Consider the following 25851-nt stretch of genomic DNA (forward strand, 5'->3'; position numbering starts at 1 on the left):
TTAGGAGTTTGATACATATCATCTCAATAAACCGGGAGGTTGAGAGGTGGGTGAGGGCTTGTTGATCTTTTGTGCTCTTGGGAGTTATAGGTTAGAAATTGACCGGGGACGGCAATTATGACCCGTAATCTACTGTTTTAGTCGTCCGGGAGGGGGCTAAAACTAGTGGGGAGATCGCCCTAGATAAGTAGGCCATATCAAGATTTATATTGATTTAGATTGAAGTTCATTACGATCCATCGAAATCTAGTCCCTAGGATAACTTTCCTTCGAGTCATTCCCCAATTTATTAACTAAGTTTATGTTATTGTTATTTACTTTGCTTGCTTTAATTTAACTTTGATTTAACCTTCAATATCTCTTCATCTTTGGTTGTCTAAATAGATTGAAAACAACTTATTAATGGTATTTAGAAGTTTGAATTCACCAATCCTTGTGGGATACGACCTTGCTTCCCTTATATTGCAACTACACCGTATACTTGCGGCGTAGTGAAAATAATTGCGAACAGTTTCTTACTAAGAATCTTGAATTCTTAGTAATAATTTTGGATTAGCGATGATTGATGAGTGAATCACTAATCAAATTAGTATTCTTAAGTTATAATTGTAAGATTCTTACTAAGAATCTTGAATTCTTAGTAATAATCTTGGATTAGCGATGATTGATGAGTGAATCGCTAATCAAATTAACATTTTTAAGTTATAATTATAAGATTCTTACTAAGAATCTTGGATTAGCGATGATTGATGAGTGAATCACTAATCAAATTAGCATTCTTAAGTTATAATTATAAGATTCTTACTAAGAATCTTGAATTCTTAGTAATAATCTTGGATTAGCGATGATTGATGAGTGAATCACTAATCAAATTAACATTCTTAAGTTACAATTATAAGATTCTTACTAAGAATCTTGGATTAGTGATGATTGATGAGTGAATTCTCAATGCTGAAAACGAAAAAAATAACAAAAACAAAATGAACACAAGGAAAAAAAAGAAATAATTTTTTTTAGCATATTACCAGCGGCACATACCGCCGGTGATTAGCGGCGGCCGTAACGCCGCCGGTAACTGTGGCCGGACGATGGTGTTTCTATTGCCGGACCTCACCGGCGGCGAATGCCACCGGTGATTAGCGGCGGCCACACGCCGCCGGTAAATAGCGGCGGCATCGCCGCCGGTAACCTATTTACGTATATAAATTAATTCATATTATTGCTACCAGCGGCGCCGCCGCCGGTAATCACCGGCGGCAATATTTCCGTCGGTAATGCCGCTGCTATTTTGACAAACACGGGTCATCCGCTCCGCCGTCGGTGAGCCGCCGGTAATCACCGGCGGCGGCGCCGCCGCCGGTAATTTTCGCCGCTAAATCGGCGTTTTTTTGTAGTGTCAGTCCTACCCTGACTCAAAACACCAAGATCCCCAAAATCTACGAATCCCTAATTTTCTTCTTCTCTCTCCCTCGCCGTGAACAGGACGGTTTCACGTGATACAACCAGCTGCTTGCACCAAGCCAGTAAACTTGAAGCAATTGGTTCTGAGATGTGAAAGCAATTAATGGAAAATAGCAGATATTGAGGAGAGAGGGAAGAGAAAAATGCAGAGAGAAGCTCTGAAGATGGCGGTTACCTTCTCAGATCTGCACACAGAATCCGGCCTCAAGGCCCTCGACGCCTTCCTCTCCGGCAAGTCATACATCTCCGGGAGTCAGTTGACGAAAGATGATGATGATCTTGATCTCTTTGGCGATGAGACAGAGGAAAGGAAGGCTGCAGAAGCGAGGGAAGCAGCCAAGGCACCTGCTAAGAATAAAGAAAGTGGGAAGTCATCTGTTCTCATGGATAATAAGCCCTGAGATGATGAGACAGACATGAAGAAGCTTGAAGAATATGTTCGAAGTATTAAGATGCCAGGACTCTTCTGGGGAGCATCCAAATTGGTCCCAATTGGTTATGGGATTAAGAAGCTCCAGATCATGCTTACCATTATTTAAAGATATGAAATTTCTTTAGTTTTTTTATTTTTAATTTATTTTTTATTCCACGTGTACTTACAACATGACGCTTGGCCGGACACGTCAAATACCGGTCGCCGGATTATTTTTTCGGGCCACAAATAACAAAAAAATGAAACGATGGGTATTGTTTTGTAAATATGCTTAGGGTGGGATATATTTGAGAAAACGCTCAAACGATGGGTCATAAACTGATATTTACCCTAATTTAATTACCCTAATTTTTATTGCTTTTATTTGTATTGTATTATTGCTTCGACATTGGGGGGCCGGGTAGACCTAGTATAGGCTTAGTAAATTAGGACCACTATGGTCACTATAGCTGCTAGTAGAGTCGAGCACTTGGTAGTTAGGATAGTAGGGTTATACTGTCGAAATTTTGTTAGATTTCAAGTAATTTATTATATTTTATTTGTTTTTTTCAATTAGAATTTGCAAGAATGAGTGATAATCGTATGTGGATGTACGCGAGATACAATGATCGTACTGCATTTGAAACGGGACTTGAGACTTTCCTTGAGTGGGCGAGAAATCAAACGGTGTACACAGATGGAGAAGGTAACATTAGGTGCCCGTGTAAGAAGTGCAAGAATAAAGCGTATTTAGATGTACCTATGGTCAGAAAACATGTTATTAGGCGTGGATTTGTCCTGAATTACACAAATTGGGTTTCTCACGGGGAAGCACCGCTGTATGTGCCGACAGAACATATTATAATGGATGAGGATGATGGATCATACAATAACTACGAAAGGATGGTGCATGACCATGTTGGACCTAGTAATTACCAAGATCCTCCAAATCTGGAGCAGTCGCCCAATAATGACGCTCAGCAGATTTATAACATGTTGGATGCAGCGGATACTCCATTGTACGCAGGATGAGACATTTCTTATCGTTCAATTTTTCTTTCAATAGTCAAACTAATTCCTTATCATCGTCACCTCCTTGGATAAGCATTTCATAAGCGTTGGGATCCACTTGAGCTAGAACGCAACGTAATAGTTCATTGGGTTCGCATTTTCTGCCCACTTTGACCCATGCTCGAAACTCAAAATGGCTCCGAATCGATGGATCTTCAAAAATATGTTTAGCAAGAGTTGTCTTTCCAACGTCCGCCATCCCAATAATCGAATAGTCATTACCGTTAAGAAGATCATCTCTGGCTTCTTGAAATTCATCAGATAATCCAACCATCTTTGACTTGATCATTCCACCAGAATCGATTCTGGAGGAAATAGGCTCGCCTTCTTCTTCAGCCATATTCTTCATTTCTTTAGTGTACTCCACCTTCATCATCTTCACCATCTCGACGAAGCAATCAACATGGTGTTGCAGACTCTGCAGATCTACAGAGAATGACAAGTTGTTTCTCTCGCTTTCGAGCTGTGAAAGAATCTGAGGTAAGATATGGGATTCGAGTAAATCTTCGAATTCCCAAATTGCCTCTTTTATGAGTTCATCCGCAGCATTCACCTCCATCCTGATCTTGCTGCAGCTGGTCTCGTCCAATTTTAGCAGAACTTTCTGCAAGCTATTCATCTGGTCGTAGACAGGCTGTAAGATTTTTGGAGAGTGGGAAAAGAGTGAAATGTGAAACGATTGTAGAATACGGTGAATCGTATTCTTGAGAAAAGTCGCTGCACCACAATCAGCTGAGGGTGCTATTTGCCGAGAGTGGGAAACGGGAGAAATGCGAGACGATTGTAGAATACGCTCAATCGTATTCTTGAGAGAAGCCGCTGCAGCATAAGCAGCCATGACTTGATTGAAATATGATTGTGGTGGTGGTGGTGGTGGTGGTGGTGGTGGAAGGTCTGAAACAGAATAAGGATTTTTGAAGGTGGTATTGTTAAAGTGAGAGTGGTTGAGGCTCTCCATCATCGACGCCTTATACTCCGCTGCTATATTATTTTGAAATTGTATTCATCCACACACAAGGTTTCCACTGCGTGTGAAAAAGAATGAAAATTTGTATTTTTAAAGATGAATCCTTTATTCACTTTAAAGATCATGTAAAAAGAATGATAAAAGTGTGAAAACACATGGTTTTCCACTAGTTTTCGTAAGAGAAAACGCACTCCAATAAAGCTAATAATAAAATATCCTATATATAATTATATGGGCCCTGTATTTTCAGCGCCTTCAAATTATCAGCTCAGAATATGAGTTAGCTCTGCAATTTTCCTCCAAAATGAAGCTTAAAATCAACTGCAATTAGCGCAGAATAAAATCCGGTGGTGGAAATCGCCTAAGAAAGAAACGGAGAAGAAGAAGGAATTATAATAAGCAAATTGAGATGAAACAAATTATAGATCTCAAATCGCTGTTGTACCTCATATATACTTAATATAAGGTCAATTGTGTAATTTGTTTCGTCGTGTTTATGCCATTGTCTATTATTAGTTTAGTCATATTTTATTGTAAAAGTTGTGTAGAGTAGTGGTGATTTTGTGTTAATTTGAGCTTAATGGTTAATTGTGATGCTTTAGGTGTTAAATGAAGAATGTCGATGTTAAAGCATTTGAAGGTTGTGAAAAAAGCTTACAACGACGCAAAAGAGAGTGTTTAAGATATGCTAACCATGGCTCACAATGAATCGGGGGTGATTAGAAGAAGATTGAGAAGAGAAGGCAGTGAGCCGCGGCGCACTAGCCAACCGGGTTGACTGCTTGAAGGAAAATGGGCAGAATGTGAAGTGAGCCGCGGCGCACTAGTCAACCGGGCTGACCCTGACAGTTTTCTGACGGGATTTCTCATAAGAATGGCGGTTTTTAGAGATTAAAAGAGACTTTTCTCACTTAGAACTTGCATCCTTTCCCTTTTTGAAGCAAGAACAATAGGAGAACTTTAGTTTTTCATTTTATTTCACTTTCTTTATGCATTGGAACGGTTTGCACTTTGAATTTCACAGTTATTTCTTTATCTTTCTTCTTGGTTTTAATTCCATGGTTTACCTTTTCTCCTACTTTGAATTCTACAACATGATGAACTAATTTCCATAATCTAGGGTTGGAGATTCAATTGGGTTTAATTGATTTGCTTGTGATGCATTGATGCACTTTATCCGATTCAATTGTTTGATATTCGATTTAGCAATTGATCACTGCTTGATTGTGTTTGCAACGTGTGAGATCGAGAGAAGAACTCGTTGCTTGACCGTGGTTGAATTGGAATTAGACTTAATCGGAAACGTATAGTCTAATAATTGATGAATTCATGTGATTTAATTAGCGTAGACTCATACTTGAATGTGAAAACTATGGTTTGAGCACCTACGTTAGGAGAATTTTGTGAGTTTATTAATTGTGCATGATCTTCACTTGTTTATTGATTTCCCGAGAAGATGATCCATCGCCCTAGAATCTTTAATCCTTGAATTTCCATTTGTTTTATTACTTTGAATTTATTTCTCGTTGTTTTAGATACTTTACTTGATCACTTGAAAATTGAATAGAATGTTTAGGATTTATTTGCTTTCTGTGTGTAACATATAAATCACTAGCCCTGTTAAGTCTTCTTCGTGGATACGACTTGGGCAACTTATCACTCTACGATTGACCTCGTTCTCTTGCGAGCAATCTAGAGGTACACTTTAGGTTTAACAAAATTTTGGCGCCGTTGCCGGGGAAGGCTTTAGGCTTAGTATTTGTGTGTTATTTTATTTTCTGTGTTTTGTTTTATTTTCTTTTCCTTCTTTCTGCAGGTGCATTTGATCCGTTTCTTTATTTGGTGATAGATTTTTATGCAGGGTCGACGAAGCCTTAAAAGGAAGTTGACTCCTGAAATTGATTATATACACCAAACACGAGAATTGTTAGCAAATCTGGAGGAAGAAGAAGATCAGTCATTTAGTGACGATAGCTTTGAAGCAAGTACAGAAGTTTTGGAAGAGACTCAAAACTCCACAACTCAACCAGCAGGGATGGCAGCAGTAAATCAAAGGAGTATGAGGGATTTTGCTCGCCCGGTGGTTGAACCGGAAACCTCTAGTATAGTTCTTGGAGATGCAGCTAAGAATTATGTGCTCAAGCCTATGCATTTTAGCCAGCTACCTTCTTTCTATGGAATGCCTTCAGAAGATGTATTGAACTTCATCAGAGAGTTCTATTCTGTGGTTACTGATTTTCCTCCATAAGGACTCAACACAGATCAATTGAAGATGAAGTATTTTTCATACACTTTGAAGGACAAAGCTAAGGTGTGGTTCATGTCTCTTGAACCAAATTCTCTACGGAATTGGGATGCCGTCTACGAGAAATTCATGGCTAAGTACTACTCCAACCAGAAGACTCAAGAATTGAGAGCACAAATTGTCACATTTGCTCAAAATTCTGGTGAGACTTTTCATGAGGCATGGGATCGATTTCGGAGTCTTCAGCGACAATGTCCACATCATCATCTACCACCTGCATTGCTTAATCTGTTTTTCTATGATGGTTTGGCTCAAAACTTTCAATACATGGTGGATAACGCTGCAGGAGGAGATATTGGTAATAGGACAGCCGAAGAGGTCAATAACATATTTGAGACGATGGCCTCGAATTCTCAACAAAAGAGTGCTAGAGGAGGAAGGAGGGCAGCCGTCAATGAAGCTACGCCAAGCTATGATGTTACAAGGCAACTTGCCGAGTTGACTAGGCAAGTGGAACTTTTGAGGGTGAAAGACTCTAAATCTCAACAAGTGATGTCAGTCGAGACTTGTGGGATTTGTGGAGAATCTGGACATGGAGCAAATTTATGCCCGAAAATGGGAGAGCCTATATTTGAGGATGAGGCACAAGTTAATGCTTTGCAAGGTTTTCAACCTCGTCCTAAACTAGACCCATTTGCTCCAACTTACAATCCGGGGTGGAGGAATCACCCAAACTTCTCTTGGAGACAAAATCAAGGTCAAGGTCCGAGTCAGAATGCTCAGAATTTTCAGCAGCCACAACAACCAAATCAGCCATAGTATCAGCAGCAACAACCGGGATTCTATCGACAACAGCAGTATCCCAACCAACAAGCTCCACCGAAGAAGCCTTCATTGGAAGATTCACTGAACGCATTTATCCAGTCAACTAACCAAAGATTTGAGTCCGTTGAAGCTTCAATAAAAAGAATCGAGACCCAAGTTGGACAGATTGCAGGAACTGTAGGAAAGCTAGATCAGCAGAAAACCAGGGACAAGTTGCCGAGCCATTCTGAACAGGCTCGTGCTATTTCTATTCTTAGGAGTGGCAAAGTGGTTGATAACAAGGTACAATATCCACAGGCTGATGAATCAAGTTCTCAAGAGGCAGAATCAAGCAAGTCGGAAGAAAAGAATGATGATGCAAAGAAAGAAGAAGAGAAGAAGAATAATGGGCTTCACAAAGCTGCTAATCCTTACACACCACCTATACCTTTTCCGAGCCGACTAAGGAATGCAAAGCAAGATCAGCAGTTTAATGACTTTTACAAGTTGCTATCAAAAGTGAATGTGAATTTGCCTCTACTTGATGTGATTCAGAATGTTCCGGCGCATGTAAAGTTCTTCAAATAACTAGCATCGAAGAAAAGGAAATTCGCCGATGATGAGAAGATTGTGGTGTCTGAAGTGGCAAGTGCAATATTGCAGCATCAACTTCCACCAAAGCAGCGAGATCCAGGAAGCTTTGTTATCAAAATTGCTTTGGGGAACGGGAAAGAGGCATCAGGTATGTTGGATTTGGGAGCAAGTATTAATCTAATGCCATTTTCTATATTTGAGCAACTTGAATTAGGGGATCTTAAACCTACTCGTTTGTGCTTGCAATTAGCTGATAGGTCTGTTCGTTATCCTAAAGGGATTGTCGAAGATATATTAGTTAAAGTTGGTGGTTTAATTATTCACGTTGATTTTGTTGTCTTGGATGTGAGGGATGTTCCACATTTTGTTTTTCGTTATTGTTGAATAAATGTAAAGAGACTTGTTGATAAAACTCACTTCTTATGGGGGGATGGGTCTGATCCGATTGATTATCTCATAAACGAGTAACATGCTTCGGGTTAATTGTGATTTTCATTGATGTTGGGAAATGGTTGACCATGGTTCTGAAGAGGATATGATGTCTATGTTGAGTTAACCGGAAATGAAGTCTCTTAAGTTCAAACTCTACTACGTTGAACTAGATTTTTGCTTGAGGACAAGCAAATGCTTAGTGTGGAGGGATTTGTTTCGTCGTGTTTATGCCATTGTCTATTATTAGTTTAGTCATATTTTATTGTAAAAGTTGTGTAGAGTAGTGGTGATTTTGTGTTAATTTGAGCATAATGGTTAATTGTGATGCTTTAGGTGTTAAATGAAGAATGTCGATGTTAAAGCATTTGAAGGTTGTGAAGAAAGCTCACAACGACGCAAAAGAGAGTGTTTAAGATATGCTAACCATGGCTCACAATGAATCGGGGGTGACTAGAAGAAGATTGAGAAGAGAAGGCAGTGAGCCGCGGCGCACTAGCCAACCGGGTTGACTGCTTGAAGGAAAATGGGCAGAATGTGAAGTGAGCCGCGGCGCACTAGTCAACCGGGCTGACCCTGACAGTTTTCTGACGGGATTTCTCATAAGAATGGCGGTTTTTAGAGATTAAAAGAGACTTTTCTCACTTAGAACTTGCATCCTTTCCCTTTTTGAAGCAAGAACAATAGGAGAACTTTAGTTTTTCATTTTATTTCACTTTCTTTACGCATTGGAACGGTTTGCACTTTGAATTTCACAGTTATTTCTTTATCTTTCTTCTTGGTTTTAATTCCATGGTTTACCTTTTCTCCTACTATGAATTCTACAGCATGATGAACTAATTTCCATAATCTAGGGTTGGAGATTCAATTGGGTTTAATTGATTTGCTTGTGATGCATTGATGCACTTTATCCGATTTAATTGTTTGATATTCGATTTAGCAATTGATCACTGCTTGATTGTGTTTGCAACGTGTGAGATCGAGAGAAGAACTCGTTGCTTGATCGTGGTTGAATTGGAATTAGACTTAATCGGAAATGTATAGTCTAATAATTGATGAATTCATGTGATTTAATTAGCGTAGACTCATACTTGAATGTGAAAACTATGGTTTGAGCACCTACGTTAGGAGAATTTTGTGAGATTATTAATTGTGCATGATCTTCACTTGTTTATTGATTTCCCGAGAAGATGATCCATCGCCCTAGAATCTTTAATCCTTGAATTTCCGTTTGTTTTATTACTTTGAATTTATTTCTCGTTGTTTTAGATACTTTACTTGATCACTTAAAAATTCAATAGAATGTTTAGGATTTATTTGCTTTCTGTGTGTAACATATAAATCACTAGCCCTGTTAAGTCTTCTTCGTGGATACGACTTGGGCAACTTATCACTCTACGATTGACCTCGTTCTCTTGCGAGCAATCTAGAGGTACACTTTAGGTTGAACATAATTTATTATATTATACATATAAATATTACAGAACCGATCACCTACCTACCGTGGACATACATAATGTGCCCACCATTGATGTGGCAATCTTAATTAGAGTAAAATAATTTTAATTAGAGTAAGATATGTTAATTCTCTTTCCAAATTAAAATTGTCACATCAATGGTAGGCACATTATGCTTGCCCACGATGGGTAAGTGATCGGTTCTGATAAACATGATTACAAGATTAATTTTGCTAGAATCCTTCGAATTAAAATTATTTATTTAAAGATGAATCCTAGAAAATAAAAAGCAAATAGTACCCTGAGCAACTTGAAACCCATGGCATGTATTGGGATTGGATATCGTTGATAAGGATTATGGCAAAGGAGAGAACGGGCAGTGGATGCACAATCACTTTTTATCGAATCATACAATTGTTTGAAGCAGAGTAAACCGCTCCAATGGGCACACAAGCGGCGCTGGTCTTTTATAACATCATCACAACCTCGTAAGACATGTAGAAATTTAATCCTACTACCTTGTACCTTACATAAGTGCTTCCCATAAGAATGCATGCGATACTGTCTATTTAAATGCCACAAATTTTCTGTGCCGAGAACAAGATGATACCGCTTAGAAAGCTTTTCCCATAAACCTTCAAAACTCTTTTCAATATTCAGTTCAAGAAAGCCTTCAGCATTGATCGACATATAATTGATTTTGTTTGGATTCTGATCAGCATATGGAGGGAAAGCTCCCAAGAGGAAAAGCATTTTTAAATGTTGGGGTAAGTAGTCATAGCTTGGGAAAAGTACCTTTGGTATTTGATTATATGCTTCCACGAAGACTGAACTATGTTGTTTGAGTACCCCCAGTCCAGTATTCTGGGCTCTTGTCAGCTTTTGATAGGAGCAGTGCAACCGTGATTATCATAAGAGGAAGGCCTTCACATTTCTCTGCAATCTTCTCTCCCAGTTTGTTGTTGTCTCTTGAATCTCCCGCTTCGCACACGGAGGTCTCGCTACCCGGTCAGCGAGTCGGGGGGTCGAGGGGGCAAAGTCCCCCTTGCCTGGGGTCTAGGGGGCGGAGACGCCCCCGGCCCAACGGTATGCAGTTTCAGGCTTTTAGCCAAATTTGGGTGCTTTATCTCAGTACTATAAATACTTGAGTCTGTAACCCTAGCCACATAATAAAATATGTTATCCTCTCTACTCGTGGATGTAGCCAAATTGGTGAACCACGTAAATCTGTGTCTTCTTTACGTTTCTGTTTAATTGTGCTCTTTAATCCTATTCTATCACAACACAGTTCCTCAAGTTGGAGAGGGAAACCGTCTTCATTAAGCACCTTCTCACCAAGTAATTTCTTACTTTCTTCTTCATTCAACAAGCTCACTCTTATGCCCCTATGCTGCGGGAATGTCATACATTGACTACTTGTAAGTAAGAACTGAATCCTCCAAGAGTACTATTCTCTTCTTTCAAGCAATTTATTTGCCAAAACCACAAAACTAAAAGTTAAGGGGATATTTTTATTAAAAATACTGAAAAATTAAGGGGATATTCTTCCAATTATCATTACATTTTTTTAAAATGTTGGATTGTAAGGATGATATTTTTTATAAAAAAAATTACAAGAAGTATCTAATATCTATACTAATAGAAAAAGAGCCTAAGCATTCTATGGGACAACTTGTGGATTGCCTATTTTACCCCTCTACATATTTTATATTATACATAGTTATAATCTATTTAATATATATTTATTATAACCTTTAATTTTGATATCTTGTCGAGATATGTGATATTTGAAGTTTAAGATTTTATTATTCTATTTAGATATTATAGCTATAAATTCAGGTTCCTACTAGAATTAGATTATTATATATATATATTGTTTCCAAGTTTATCTGGTAATTAGGATAGATATGTCGATCGTATCATATATTGTTATGAATCGTGAACAATAAAATAGAATCTTGGTTACTCTTTGCATTTTTATTAACTAAGTATTAATATTTGAATTGAATCGGATTACTTGTATTAGCATAAATATCTCTATTAGCACGACCTTGAGGCTCACCAATGTCTTCAGCACAAGATTTTTCATCCGCAAACTTGTGTTGCTTTGCCCTACTCGAATTGGAAAAGTCAATCACCTTGAACTGTTGTGTCTCTTGTTTTTCAAAAGTTACATCAGGCAAGATTTTCAAACAACAACATTAGTTACTATTTTCTAAAACTAACCTAAGCAAATTTTTTGAATAAATGGGTTGCCAGAATTATATATTCATCAATAGTGATTTTACATATCCAGGCATAAACATCCCCTACAAAAATTGTGGCTTGCTTCTAACAAGATTCAACTTCATTGCCAATTCTTGAGCTTCCCCAATATATGTATGGGGCGTCAAATCTAAGAGACCTTTCTTGGCCTCGGCCGGAATATTCAGTCCTTGGATGAACTCTCTTATGCTTTTCTCTAGTGAAATCGCCTGGCGCTGAGATGCTTGGTGCTCAAAGCACCAACGCTCGTTGGTCTCGAGCGAGCGCTGGACAGAATATAGGTGAAAGAATCCACATAAATCTGGTGTGGTGAGATGAGATTTCTTTCTTTGTATTTTTCAAGGAGAATCCATCAAAATTCATAGAGTTTTAAAATCCACAGACTTCTGGATACCTAAGGATTTTTTAAGACTTTAAAATTCATATTGAATACCTCTAGATTTAAAAAAAAATCTAGATTGAATACCTACGGACTTTCAAAGTCTAAAAAAATCCTACAGACTCTGCAACCAATACACCCCCCTAAGTTTAACATTGATAGAGGAGGTGCTGCACAAGCTCAACACTTTGAAATGTTAATCACCTATTCCAAGAGACATAACATATTCATTAATCTTTACACATGCTATCCTCTATTATGTGTTTTTGTGTTCCACTATCATCCTTTTTTATTTTACTTTTTAATTAATTGCTATTTCTTGTTACTTGGAATTATTTCATATTCTGCATAAATCCATATACAACAAACAACAATCTCGTCATCACATGATTCATCATAAAACAACATAGGTAATCCCTCAAACTATACAAGCAGGAGCAACATCATTGCCACTAAGAAAGGTACCAAAAGGAACCATAATATATATAGTTTCCTTGATCTAAATGATATTCTTCATTACTAATTCAATCTTCAAACATACATTTAGTTGATGGTAGCATTATGAAAATGAAGCAAACAATCACAATGACATTACATTCTCCACACCTAAACCTAAAGTTTTGAGTGAAACAAGGGTGGGAGTGAAAAGCCCACAGGCGACCCAGTCAGAGGCCTTCCCTGCACCAAACAAATCAATCCTTTGCATAGTCTTATTCTTGTTAGAGTAGTAGAAAAGATATCTGGTTAAGCATACCGACACTAACATAACTAGGTCGCCATTTTCGGAAACTTTGATGGGATCAACAAGCCACATGGTATTATCAACAAGAGGGATCACATATGCCAAGCTCCAAGATTCGTCCACTCCATATTCCTTCATAATCCATATAGTGAGCTCACATCGCCCAGTATCACCTTCATATTCGGATGCTTCCTTGCAAAACCATAGGCAACCGCTCACAGCAGACAAGGACCTTACTCTAATGATGGGCAATCCATGAGCATGATAAGGAGGAGCTTTAAAGAAGCTAAAACATTCTGTTTCAACATCAAAGCAAGAAATCCATGACGCTTCTCCTCCAATGGTTGTTGTCCAATGCAGATTTCCATTAACAAATGCACCTTCACCATACAGGTGCACATACGGAATACCTTCAAGGCGTCGCCAAGATCCTGTTCCAAGAGTGTATACATGACAATCCAATTTATCATCATCATAGGGCTTACTTCTAATACTGACCGCCTTGTATCGGCCACTGATTTTGCTTGTGCCAAATCCATAAGCAGATACTTCTTCTGAAGACAGATCCCGCAGATCCAGCTTAATAACTTCACGAGTGATTGGATTACATACACAAAGCATATCAACATCAACACGCGCCCTTAGAGAGTCATAACCCTTCTTGCTTAGAACAAGAAAACCATTAACAGAACTATATATTTTTGTTGGGTGGTAAGGGAAATCATACTGGGTGAGTGGATCGAGATGGAGATGGAGATGGAGATTGAGCTCGCCTTCCAATTCCAAAACTTTCAACCGACCTGAATACCCCAAAACAGCTAGGGCGGGGGCGGATCTGGCAAAATGAGACTTAACAAAAGCATCAGAATCCAGCAGATGGAGCCATCGCTTGCAAACACATTTGCTTATTGGAATGCTTACAACAGGCAATCTTAACAAGATCTCGGTGATGATTTCTGGTAAAAGATTTTTGAATAAATCTGGCTTCATTTTGGGATGGATTGGGATGGGAGGGGTGGTTTTATCACATGCGGTTTCAGAAAAAAGATTAAGATTTCTTAATAATTTGATCACACAATTTAGGGAGTCTCGAACAGAACCTTTTTTCCAGTTTCAACACAGAATTCAAAGAAATCAGCCCATTTCTTGATGGTGGTGCCTTTCAAATCCTCTCCACTGCTTTTTCAAATCTTCTCTTCTGAAGCAGTGGCCCTCATTTCAAATCGGGTAATTCTATTCATAGCCCCCATTTTACTCAATGTAGCCCCCATCTAAAATAACCTTTCAATTGATTTTTTTTTTTCCGCCATTCATCACTTCCGTGAATCCGCTTCAACCGTTAATTTGTTTTCAAGCTTGTTAACGTAAATATATCTCTCGCAAAGATGATCAACTATCTTTGCAAAACTTTATTTTACTAAATTGTGTTTCCAAGAAAAAAATGGTGAAAGCGAATTCAATACCAGCCCTAAATAATTTCGCAAAATTATTTTTAATAGAACAACCCAATTTCTTCGCTGAAAACGAAAACAACTACCGCCTTTACACCCTCAACTCCATAATTTCCACCACCCAGTCGCGGCGCAACCACTGCAAGCAGGGGCGGAGCTAGCCCCCCTGGGAATTTCAAAAATAATAGGTATATTTTTGTAATTTTAGTATTAAAAATTAAAAAAAATATATAAATTTATCTTCATACAGTTTTTATGAGGTCTAAACGATGTTGTTCAGTTTTAATTAAAACTTTTTTTAAATAAGGGATGAATCATGTATTTACACCATAATTTTCAATATTTAGTAATTTTATTGAAAACTATTTTCGTAACATGAATATTACGTAGATAATTAATCCACAAAAATTCCAAGTCAACAATCAGACGATCATAAAAAATTGCGAGGGACGAACTTGGAAAAATTGAAAAGATGGTGATTAATTCGCCACATTTAAAAATTCCCGTTAAAATTGTTAAATTCGAAATAGTTCATGATTTTATTATCCAAAATCCCACGTTTTATCCATCTTCATTTTTTGAAGTTGTTTTCTATGAATGAAATGTATTTTTGTAATTTAAAAGATATTTATAATTGTGTTAGTATTATTTATTCCTAATTTATTATTATTATTATTATTATTTTTAAATGGACCCCCCTGGAGCGAAAGTTTGGCTCCGCCCATGACTGCAAGAGCACCTCGCCAAGAACTACAAACCAATGGCCTACGTTACTCTTTTTTTATTTAATAAAGACCGCACTATAGGGGACTCGAACTTAACACTACTTAATCACAAAAACATAAAACAAAAATGAGATATTATAAAAATATTATGGGTTGTACTTTTTTTTTTTAATTAAAAAGATTTTATCATGAGTAAACTCATGGTAAATGGAGAAGACCCTCCACAAATTCTAAAGGTTCATCCCAAACATACGCATTGGGATAATCACAAGCACTCGAGCTAACCCATGAGCCGCCGCTATGGTCTCGCGCGGGGCATAACTAACGCGGACATTGGATAATCTCATAAGGATGTTGCTAGACTTGCTATATATAAGAGCACCAAACTCGGACTCATCTTCAGTATTTGTTGTCAAGGCATCTGCAACGATCTTAGAGTGCGTCACCAATTCTACCATGCATAGTCAAATCTTTAGCCTTTATCCATGAAAGTGCCTCACTCACCCCCATTGCTTCCCCCTCAACAGCCCATCATCTTCACTAAAACCACCCATATTGTCTTGAAGCTGAAGCATGATGCTATATTCATTGTTCCTCTTTAAAAAACAATACCTCCTCATCATTCCGACAACCTTACTCACTACGAATACTTCTCTTAAACTACCCTCTAAATCAAGAAGTTCTTGAGGAAGAATTCGCAAGTAGATTTAAGCGGCGGCTCTTCTGCCGCTCCTCCCCGTCATCAACAATGCTAGGAATGTAGTAGCCCGCTCTTTTATTTATGATTAAAACTAGTAAATGCAAATTTTTTTAAATAAATCCAGTTTATGGTCCTGATTTTTTTTCAGAAACAGAGTTATTATTTTAGCTTTATATTTTTTTTTTACGTATGAGAAAAAAACGCGACGAGGATTATTGAGCTATTCAATAATTATTATTTCCAAGTTGTAACTGACTTAGCAAAGTCATGTTATTTATTAATCGAAAAACAGAAGCAGTTATATTTTATTAGTGCTACTAGAAGATGAGGAATTATTCCGACTGCAACGCAGATTAAATCTACGGATTTAATCTAGATATTAAATGGCTTATGAAGTGAATTAAATCTACGTATTTAATTTATACACGAATAATGAACAGAAGCCAGTATTTTATTACAATTACAGAATCACCGAGACATAGAATATACATCATTAATCCTCCACTACATTTTTTTCCCACCACTACACCTACTCTTCCACCCTTTCCACTCCACTAATTCCACTACACCAAACTTTCCACCTACTCCCTTCCCCACCACACGCAAGAATGCATCTAACATTCCATTATACAGGCAACAATCTTTTCATCATCTTCATTCTTCACTAAGGAACCGAAGAGCAGCCACGAGTTCTGCCATAAGTACACTGCTCCGGCAGTGTTTTGCAAGGCGATTCCAGCCATCCAAAAGGTTCCCAAAAATTCCCAAATTAATTGTGTATCATCTTTCATATGTTTTCTATACTTTGGCAAAATTTCAGAAGGTTTGAAGCTCTTATGATTTATTTATGAATTTGTAAACATCACTGCCCATCTGGAATACATTTTTGGTAAACAATCTTTGGGAGGCCATAAGTAAAGTTTCAATCGGTGAAAACCTTTGAAACTTGAATATGTCACTCTAGACTCCCGTATCTTTCTTTTGACATCGGCCTCACCATTTTTGAATAAGGGAAACAACCGGTATAAATTCTTGAAATCTAGTTCTTATTCCATGTACCATCCAGTAGATTTTACAAACCTACGACTTTGAGGTGGCAAAGCCCGACTTAAATCTTTGATTCTCAAGCCTAGCTTTCTACTGAATATTCAATGACATGTTGGGAACTTACTTGCTTAGTTTTAGAATTTTTGGTGAAGCCTAAAGTTGGTTTTCTGATTTATGTTATGAATCTGCCAAACTTGAACGCTTTTTGTGCACTGAACTTTAGACAGTCATATCTTCTAAACCATGAATGTTCTTAGATTAAATCCAACTGGAGAGTGTTATGATCTCTCCCTAGTTTCCAGATTGACCCTTGGGGTTCCCAGTGGAGTTTTGTAAAGGGAGATATGAATTTTCAAAGAAAGCCCACTGACTTGGTTGTAATCTGGAAATCTGAAATTTTCAGATTTTTGCTTGTTAAATACCCATCTTTGAGAGGGCATATCTTGCTCGTTTGAATTGTTTTTCATTCGATTCAAATTGGAGAATGATCCTTGAAATGTCTAGTTTCCAGAATGTCTTTTGGAGCATCATTTGGAGATCCGAGGCAGATTTGGTGTCTGTTGCAAAACAACCCCTTAAGAGCTCAAGTTGTTGAATTATTTTCTATGTATCAAAGTTTATTTTAAAGGATGTTTCATGAAAGATTTCGTATATGTGCGTAACAAGTTTGGGACTATTTATTTTAAATGAGGTCCGTTCTTTATTTAAATTATGATGGACTTTTAATGAATATTTTTGGGATTAAACTCTTATTTCTTGATTTATATAAATTATTTTTTTTAAGGACTTATAAATATGAATTTCGTAGGCCTACTGACCTACTGTGATCGACGGTTTGTCGATGTCTAATAGCTTTGAAAATTTTATAGCAAGTCCTGACATGAGTCTTGAGTACCCTGGTAAAATTTCAAGCCATTCCAACTTCGTTTGATACTTCTTTAAAATGCAAAACCTAAACTGCACATAACTACCGAGAATTTCAGAGAACAGATGAAAGAGTCATTTATTTCAGTAGCTTCCTGTGTGATCTAGCTTTCCAAATTTTTATGGTATTAACCTTATTGTGTTAGCTAGATATCCACCAAAGTTGAGCCCAGTTTGACAACGTTTACTATTTGTCAAAAATCCAAGTTTTCGATTGTTCAAAACTGCCGAACATGGTAGATCGTGGTAAAAACGTCATATCTCTCAAACCACTTGGAGTTTTCGACTCTACTTTTTTTTATATGAAACTAGATTCGAAGATCTTTCTTTCGGTATGAGTCTCGAGTCCAGGAGATGTCGGAGTCAGAACAGATTAAATTTTGAAGTTGAGTCAGTGTAAAAATAGAGCATGTTTTAATGATGTTTTTGGACTTCGGACTTTAAAGCGAACTATTATCATTTATTTCTTTAAAGCCACTGGTTTATTTAATTAATTGGCTACTCTCTTTTGAGCCTATTAATTATTTGAGGTTACGCTAGTAATGATGTAACGAATTATGGATGCTAGAACCCTAAAACACTAAAAGATACCCTAGGCACGTAGAATTAGACTTTGTCTTATGACAATTACTTCACGAACTTATCGACTCTTCATCAATGAAGGTCCGGGCGACAGAAAGTGAAGCCGAAGAAGAAACGACTCCACGCCAGCTTTAAGAACAATTGAGGTGGGCAATTCCTTACGCGTAAATAAAATGCTATGCATGTGTTATGCTTTAAAATGCAAATTGGATCTTCAAGTATGGTATGCTTTATTACGCTTAAATGAGTTAAGCTTTATTATGCTGCACGTTAAATGATTTACGCTATGCTGTTTATACTATTTACGCCCTATGTAATTTACGCTTGATTACACTTATTTACGCTTGAATGCTTTACGCTGATAAGTTTATGCTTATGTTTGATGCTTGCGTCTGTTGGGGGAGGCCTCCCTCAACAGTACGATGCCGTGTCCGTTGAGGAGGGCCTTCCTCACGGCGCGATGCCCGTGTCCGCTGAGAGAGGCCTCTCTCGCGGCGCGATGCCAGTATGCCAGTATGCCAGTGTTACAGCGTCTATTGGGGGAGGCCTCCCTCAATAGTACGATGCCGTGACCGCTGAGGGAGGCTCCCCTTCACGGTGCGATGCCCGTGTTCGTTGGGGAAGGCCTTCTCCACGACACGATGCGTGTTGATGATTGTTAATGATGAAGAATGCGCTCATCCTGTTTATGAATATGGAAATGTTTAATGAGCAAAGGATTTGAAAGAAACTCATGCCTCTTATGCGATATTGTGAAATTGTTAATGATGTTATGTTATATGCTTGGCACTGCCCACTAAGTACTTTTGTACTTAGCCCTTCGATGTTTATGATTGTGCAGGTTGAGCTGTGATGGGCGATGAAGTGTTGCTGAGTGGAGTTTTTGTCGAACTTAAAGTAGGCTCAGAAAGGATACATGTCTTCATACATGTATCACAGTTATGCTTTCCGCTGTAAACACTGATTATTTCAGTTACGCCTTCCGTTGCAAACTCTGATAATGTTTTAGCCAAGCCCCTAATGATGCCTTTTTCCTTTTAAGGAATATAACGCGTATACAAGTTCTTTGAGTACCCTTTTTATGCGACCTATGCCTTTTTCCTTTTTAAGGAATATTTCACGCGTATTCAAGTCCTTTGAGTATTCTTTTATGCGCCCCTTTCTAAACCCGCTTCTTAATTTCCCTTCCCCAGTCATGGTTTTCCCGGATTAATTATCCTTAATTAAGGCCGGTCGTGACAGAGTGGTATCAGAGCAGTTCGTTTGCTCTGAGCCTAAGAGTTTATTTAAGCCAAACTTTGAATTGATCACTAAAGTGTCTAGAGTTCAATCGACAAAGCTCAGCACTTCATCGCATCACACTCAACGAAGCAGAATGGTAAGCTCTTCCAAGTTTTGAGTTAATGTTTACAAAAAGTGAGAATTATCGTAATAGCAAAGTGAGTAACTGTCAATAGCCATGTTAAGTTGTTATTGAATGAAATGATTTACGCAAGTGCGATTAAGTATGCCTATGAACATAGAGCTATTAAGTTAAGAGATCACCACTACGACAGAACATAGAAAAAAATTAGATTGTATCTTTTGGTGGCTATAGTGAAGGAAGCAAGATAAGTGATACGTATAGAAAAATTTTCTTAAGCTGATGATATTATAGCCACTATAAATCTCCATGACTTATGCTTAAGTATCCAGTTTAGATGATGTGATATTATATGCTTAAGGATTGTTATGACTCATAGATTTGAGATGCTAAGGACCCTTAAAGCTTACTACATCAATGATCAATGATGTCATTGGAGTTATGACTTGCTTACAAGTTATATTAAGTTGACATTTACAAGAATTCTTTTGAGGTTTGTATTAGATTATGCTAGGGTGTACTAATTGGCACATCTTTGCTACCAGAATGCCGCCTAAGAGAGGACGCCCTGCGAGAAACAATAACAATCGCAGAAATCGTAACGTTGTACCCGAAGAACCACAAGATGCTCGAGGACATAACCCATGCCCTCCGCCCCCGACTAGGAGAGTCGAAGAACTCTTTTTAAGGCAGAACCCACCTACGTTTGACGGAACAAGTGAACCAGCTGAAGCTGAGATTTGGGTGCGTGCAATGGAACGCATCTTCAACTTCCTACGTTGTACTGATGAGGAGCGCCTATCTTGCGTCTCGTTCCAACTAACAGGATCAGCTGACTTCTGGTGGGAAGCACGACGAAAAATCCTGACACCGGAACAATGGGCAATCTATACTTGGGAAGATTTTAAGACGGGATTATATGATAAATATATCCCGAAAAGCTATAGAAAGAAGAAAGAAGCTGAGTTCTACGAGTTAAAGCAAGGAAAGAAATCTGTGGTTGAATACGACAAGGAATTCTGCAACCTGTCGAGGTTTGCTCCACAACAAGTGGACACAGAGGAGAAGATGGCAGAGAAATTTTGTGCCGGACTGCGGTACGAAATTAGGATGGCTCTAGCAAGCCACGGAGGACTCTCATACACGGAGTCTCTGAACAGGGCACTTGACATTGAAGCTGCAATGCCGTCGGACAAGTCAGCCCCATTGTTGATCTCAACGCCAAAAGACTTACCAGTAGCCTCACATACTCTCAAAGGGAAGCGCAAGTGGGACAACAACGAAGACAATATCAATCAGACCAGTAAGAAAGTGTGGCAAGAAAATGAACGGGCCGAACAGTTTATTCAACCAAGGTACGAGGCACAAACTAATCTCAAGCCAACTGGGGGTAACCAAGGTCAGAAAGGAGTTTTACCTTGCCCAAATTGTGGTAAGATGCATAGAGGTGTTTGTCGGGCTGGAACTAACGGTTGTTACAATTGTGGCCAAAAAGGTCACTACTCCACGCAATGCCCCAACAAACAACGAGGTTCAACAATTGAGAACACCCACACCCCCTTGCCAGCAATACGTGGACACTTGCGAAATCAGCCTCAATCACATCAGTGAAAATCTTATGGAGACACCGCAGACAAGAGAAGCTACGCGGGAACTTGAAGACAAGATGAAGGAAAAATACCCCGAACTGTTTTAGCAGAGATATGCAAATTTCGGGACGAAATTTTTGTTAAGAGGGGTAGTATGTAGTAGCCCGCTCTTTTATTTATGATTAAAACTAGTAAATGCAAATTTTTTTAAATAAATCCAGTTTATGGTCCTGATTTTTTTTCAGAAACAGAGTTATTATTTTAGCTTTATATTTTTTTTTTACGTATGAGAAAAAAACGCGACGAGGATTATTGAGCTATTCAATAATTATTATTTCCAAGTTGTAACTGACTTAGCAAAGTCATGTTATTTATTAATCGAAAAACAGAAGCAGTTATATTTTATTAGTGCTACTAGAAGATGAGGAATTATTCCGACTGCAACGCAGATTAAATCTACGGATTTAATCTAGATATTAAATGGCTTATGAAGTGAATTAAATCTACGTATTTAATTTATACACGAATAATGAACAGAAGCCAGTATTTTATTACAATTACAGAATCACCGAGACATAGAATATACATCATTAATCCTCCACTACATTTTTTTCCCACCACTACACCTACTCTTCCACCCTTTCCACTCCACTAATTCCACTACACCAAACTTTCCACCTACTCCCTTCCCCACCACACGCAAGAATGCATCTAACATTCCATTATACAGGCAACAATCTTTTCATCATCTTCATTCTTCACTAAGGAACCGAAGAGCAGCCACGAGTTCTGCCATAAGTACACTGCTCCGGCAGTGTTTTGCAAGGCGATTCCAGCCATCCAAAAGGTTCCCAAAAATTCCCAAATTAATTGTGTATCATCTTTCATATGTTTTCTATACTTTGGCAAAATTTCAGAAGGTTTGAAGCTCTTATGATTTATTTATGAATTTGTAAACATCACTGCCCATCTGGAATACATTTTTGGTAAACAATCTTTGGGAGGCCATAAGTAAAGTTTCAATCGGTGAAAACCTTTGAAACTTGAATATGTCACTCTAGACTCCCGTATCTTTCTTTTGACATCGGCCTCACCATTTTTGAATAAGGGAAACAACCGGTATAAATTCTTGAAATCTAGTTCTTATTCCATGTACCATCCAGTAGATTTTACAAACCTACGACTTTGAGGTGGCAAAGCCCGACTTAAATCTTTGATTCTCAAGCCTAGCTTTCTACTGAATATTCAATGACATGTTGGGAACTTACTTGCTTAGTTTTAGAATTTTTGGTGAAGCCTAAAGTTGGTTTTCTGATTTATGTTATGAATCTGCCAAACTTGAACGCTTTTTGTGCACTGAACTTTAGACAGTCATATCTTCTAAACCATGAATGTTCTTAGATTAAATCCAACTGGAGAGTGTTATGATCTCTCCCTAGTTTCCAGATTGACCCTTGGGGTTCCCAGTGGAGTTTTGTAAAGGGAGATATGAATTTTCAAAGAAAGCCCACTGACTTGGTTGTAATCTGGAAATCTGAAATTTTCAGATTTTTGCTTGTTAAATACCCATCTTTGAGAGGGCATATCTTGCTCGTTTGAATTGTTTTTCATTCGATTCAAATTGGAGAATGATCCTTGAAATGTCTAGTTTCCAGAATGTCTTTTGGAGCATCATTTGGAGATCCGAGGCAGATTTGGTGTCTGTTGCAAAACAACCCCTTAAGAGCTCAAGTTGTTGAATTATTTTCTATGTATCAAAGTTTATTTTAAAGGATGTTTCATGAAAGATTTCGTATATGTGCGTAACAAGTTTGGGACTATTTATTTTAAATGAGGTCCGTTCTTTATTTAAATTATGATGGACTTTTAATGAATATTTTTGGGATTAAACTCTTATTTCTTGATTTATATAAATTATTTTTTTTAAGGACTTATAAATATGAATTTCGTAGGCCTACTGACCTACTGTGATCGACGGTTTGTCGATGTCTAATAGCTTTGAAAATTTTATAGCAAGTCCTGACATGAGTCTTGAGTACCCTGGTAAAATTTCAAGCCATTCCAACTTCGTTTGATACTTCTTTAAAATGCAAAACCTAAACTGCACATAACTACCGAGAATTTCAGAGAACAGATGAAAGAGTCATTTATTTCAGTAGCTTCCTGTGTGATCTAGCTTTCCAAATTTTTATGGTATTAACCTTATTGTGTTAGCTAGATATCCACCAAAGTTGAGCCCAGTTTGACAACGTTTACTATTTGTCAAAAATCCAAGTTTTCGATTGTTCAAAACTGCCGAACATGGTAGATCGTGGTAAAAACGTCATATCTCTCAAACCACTTGGAGTTTTCGACTCTACTTTTTTTTATATGAAACTAGATTCGAAGATCTTTCTTTCGGTATGAGTCTCGAGTCCAGGAGATGTCGGAGTCAGAACAGATTAAATTTTGAAGTTGAGTCAGTGTAAAAATAGAGCATGTTTTAATGATGTTTTTGGACTTCGGACTTTAAAGCGAACTATTATCATTTATTTCTTTAAAGCCACTGGTTTATTTAATTAATTGGCTACTCTCTTTTGAGCCTATTAATTATTTGAGGTTACGCTAGTAATGATGTAACGAATTATGGATGCTAGAACCCTAAAACACTAAAAGATACCCTAGGCACGTAGAATTAGACTTTGTCTTATGACAATTACTTCACGAACTTATCGACTCTTCATCAATGAAGGTCCGGGCGACAGAAAGTGAAGCCGAAGAAGAAACGACTCCACGCCAGCTTTAAGAACAATTGAGGTGGGCAATTCCTTACGCGTAAATAAAATGCTATGCATGTGTTATGCTTTAAAATGCAAATTGGATCTTCAAGTATGGTATGCTTTATTACGCTTAAATGAGTTAAGCTTTATTATGCTGCACGTTAAATGATTTACGCTATGCTGTTTATACTATTTACGCCCTATGTAATTTACGCTTGATTACACTTATTTACGCTTGAATGCTTTACGCTGATAAGTTTATGCTTATGTTTGATGCTTGCGTCTGTTGGGGGAGGCCTCCCTCAACAGTACGATGCCGTGTCCGTTGAGGAGGGCCTTCCTCACGGCGCGATGCCCGTGTCCGCTGAGAGAGGCCTCTCTCGCGGCGCGATGCCAGTATGCCAGTATGCCAGTGTTACAGCGTCTATTGGGGGAGGCCTCCCTCAATAGTACGATGCCGTGACCGCTGAGGGAGGCTCCCCTTCACGGTGCGATGCCCGTGTTCGTTGGGGAAGGCCTTCTCCACGACACGATGCGTGTTGATGATTGTTAATGATGAAGAATGCGCTCATCCTGTTTATGAATATGGAAATGTTTAATGAGCAAAGGATTTGAAAGAAACTCATGCCTCTTATGCGATATTGTGAAATTGTTAATGATGTTATGTTATATGCTTGGCACTGCCCACTAAGTACTTTTGTACTTAGCCCTTCGATGTTTATGATTGTGCAGGTTGAGCTGTGATGGGCGATGAAGTGTTGCTGAGTGGAGTTTTTGTCGAACTTAAAGTAGGCTCAGAAAGGATACATGTCTTCATACATGTATCACAGTTATGCTTTCCGCTGTAAACACTGATTATTTCAGTTACGCCTTCCGTTGCAAACTCTGATAATGTTTTAGCCAAGCCCCTAATGATGCCTTTTTCCTTTTAAGGAATATAACGCGTATACAAGTTCTTTGAGTACCCTTTTTATGCGACCTATGCCTTTTTCCTTTTTAAGGAATATTTCACGCGTATTCAAGTCCTTTGAGTATTCTTTTATGCGCCCCTTTCTAAACCCGCTTCTTAATTTCCCTTCCCCAGTCATGGTTTTCCCGGATTAATTATCCTTAATTAAGGCCGGTCGTGACAAGGAATGTCGTTGTGTATGGCGTCAGCTTCACCCAAATCACGATGCGCATGACCAGTAACCCAGGAAATCGAAGAAGAAATAAGAAGAAAATAAAGAAATCGTAAAAGAATAAGAAGAGATCTACAGATTAAACAGAAATTTTAAAAAAAATCACAATGGAAAAAAGAACATGATAAATAAGTACAAAAAGAAATAAAAATAAAATGAAAAAGAAGTACAATAAAAATGAAGAAGAAAATATTCAAAAATAATTATTGCAATGAATTTTGAAATACAAAAAATGGATATTTTGTGTTAGAGTCAATGTTGACTCCGATAATGTTGGGTTGAATGTTGATAACATTCTCGCCGTTAACATTTCTGGAAACCAGCCAACATTCCGAAGTCTGCCTTGAAGCTATACTTTGACTCTACATTAATAATTGTATATAATTAATATTTGCCTTCCTTTTATATTTTATTATTTCTTGGTTGTGGAATAAAGGTTTTATGGTTGTTGACCATGTTTTTAATAAGTGGAATGGTGATTAATCATGGTCCAAAGTAGTGGGTAGTTTGTAGGGTGATTGCATCGGTTTTAAGAAGCTTCTGGAAGTGAAGTAGAGGGAACTAACCACGACTTGGAGGTCTATAAAAGCAGCAAGAAGCCTCTCTCATACGTTTTGGAAGTGCATTTTCAGAGACCTAACATTCACTCACAACCAACTCGTCATTTTCCTGCAGCAAACTTGACTGGTTCTTCAAGGATTGCT

The 25851-nt window shown here is 38.0% G+C and overlaps 3 protein-coding genes, 1 long non-coding RNA gene and 1 other non-coding gene across 11 annotated transcripts; 3 read left to right on the forward strand and 2 right to left on the reverse strand.

The window, feature by feature from the left end:
- The first annotated feature begins 1402 nt into the window (after positions 1–1402).
- Positions 1403–1960, forward strand: LOC131002367 (elongation factor 1-beta-like). The gene has a single exon (XM_057928861.1). It carries the CDS (start codon positions 1605–1607, stop codon positions 1860–1862), a length of 258 nt encoding a protein of 85 aa, XP_057784844.1. The 5' UTR covers positions 1403–1604; the 3' UTR covers positions 1863–1960.
- Positions 1961–5946: 3986 nt separating this feature from the next.
- On the forward strand, positions 5947–7938 carry LOC131002341 (uncharacterized). The gene is made up of 5 exons (XM_057928831.1): positions 5947–6138; positions 6211–6804; positions 7012–7530; positions 7624–7702; positions 7769–7938. Exons 1-5 carry the CDS (start codon positions 5947–5949, stop codon positions 7936–7938), a joined length of 1554 nt encoding a protein of 517 aa, XP_057784814.1.
- Positions 6319–6425, reverse strand: LOC131002390 (small nucleolar RNA R71). The gene has a single exon (XR_009094275.1). It is a non-coding gene; the product is annotated as a small nucleolar RNA R71 (small nucleolar RNA).
- A 4641-nt stretch (positions 7939–12579) lies between the features above and the next one.
- Positions 12580–14063, reverse strand: LOC131002371 (F-box protein CPR1-like). Of its 5 annotated transcripts, XM_057928873.1 has the most exons (4): positions 13748–14063; positions 13554–13661; positions 13325–13413; positions 12580–13257 (listed from the first exon to the last, which is right to left on the reverse strand). In XM_057928873.1, the coding sequence occupies exons 1-4, from the start codon at positions 13814–13816 to the stop codon at positions 13239–13241; spliced, it is 285 nt and encodes a 94-aa protein (XP_057784856.1). In that variant the 5' UTR covers positions 13817–14063; the 3' UTR covers positions 12580–13238. The 5 variants fall into 5 exon arrangements, with proteins under 5 accessions (XP_057784856.1, XP_057784855.1, XP_057784851.1 ...); XM_057928872.1 differs by having other exon boundaries at positions 12580–13413; XM_057928868.1 differs by having other exon boundaries at positions 12580–13661.
- A 2185-nt stretch (positions 14064–16248) lies between these two features.
- On the forward strand, positions 16249–24930 carry LOC131002373 (uncharacterized). 3 transcript variants are annotated; one of them, XR_009094270.1, is made up of 5 exons: positions 16249–16525; positions 18337–18401; positions 19097–19633; positions 23939–24003; positions 24699–24930. It is a non-coding gene; the product is annotated as an uncharacterized LOC131002373 (long non-coding RNA). The 3 variants fall into 3 exon arrangements; XR_009094269.1 differs by having other exon boundaries at positions 16249–16452; XR_009094268.1 differs by lacking the exon at positions 16249–16525 and having other exon boundaries at positions 17094–18401.
- Positions 24931–25851: the final 921 nt, after the last annotated feature.

This window comes from Salvia miltiorrhiza, unplaced genomic scaffold (genome assembly GCF_028751815.1).
Source record: "Salvia miltiorrhiza cultivar Shanhuang (shh) unplaced genomic scaffold, IMPLAD_Smil_shh fragScaff_scaffold_112_2, whole genome shotgun sequence".
Taxonomy (NCBI): Eukaryota; Viridiplantae; Streptophyta; class Magnoliopsida; order Lamiales; family Lamiaceae; genus Salvia; species Salvia miltiorrhiza.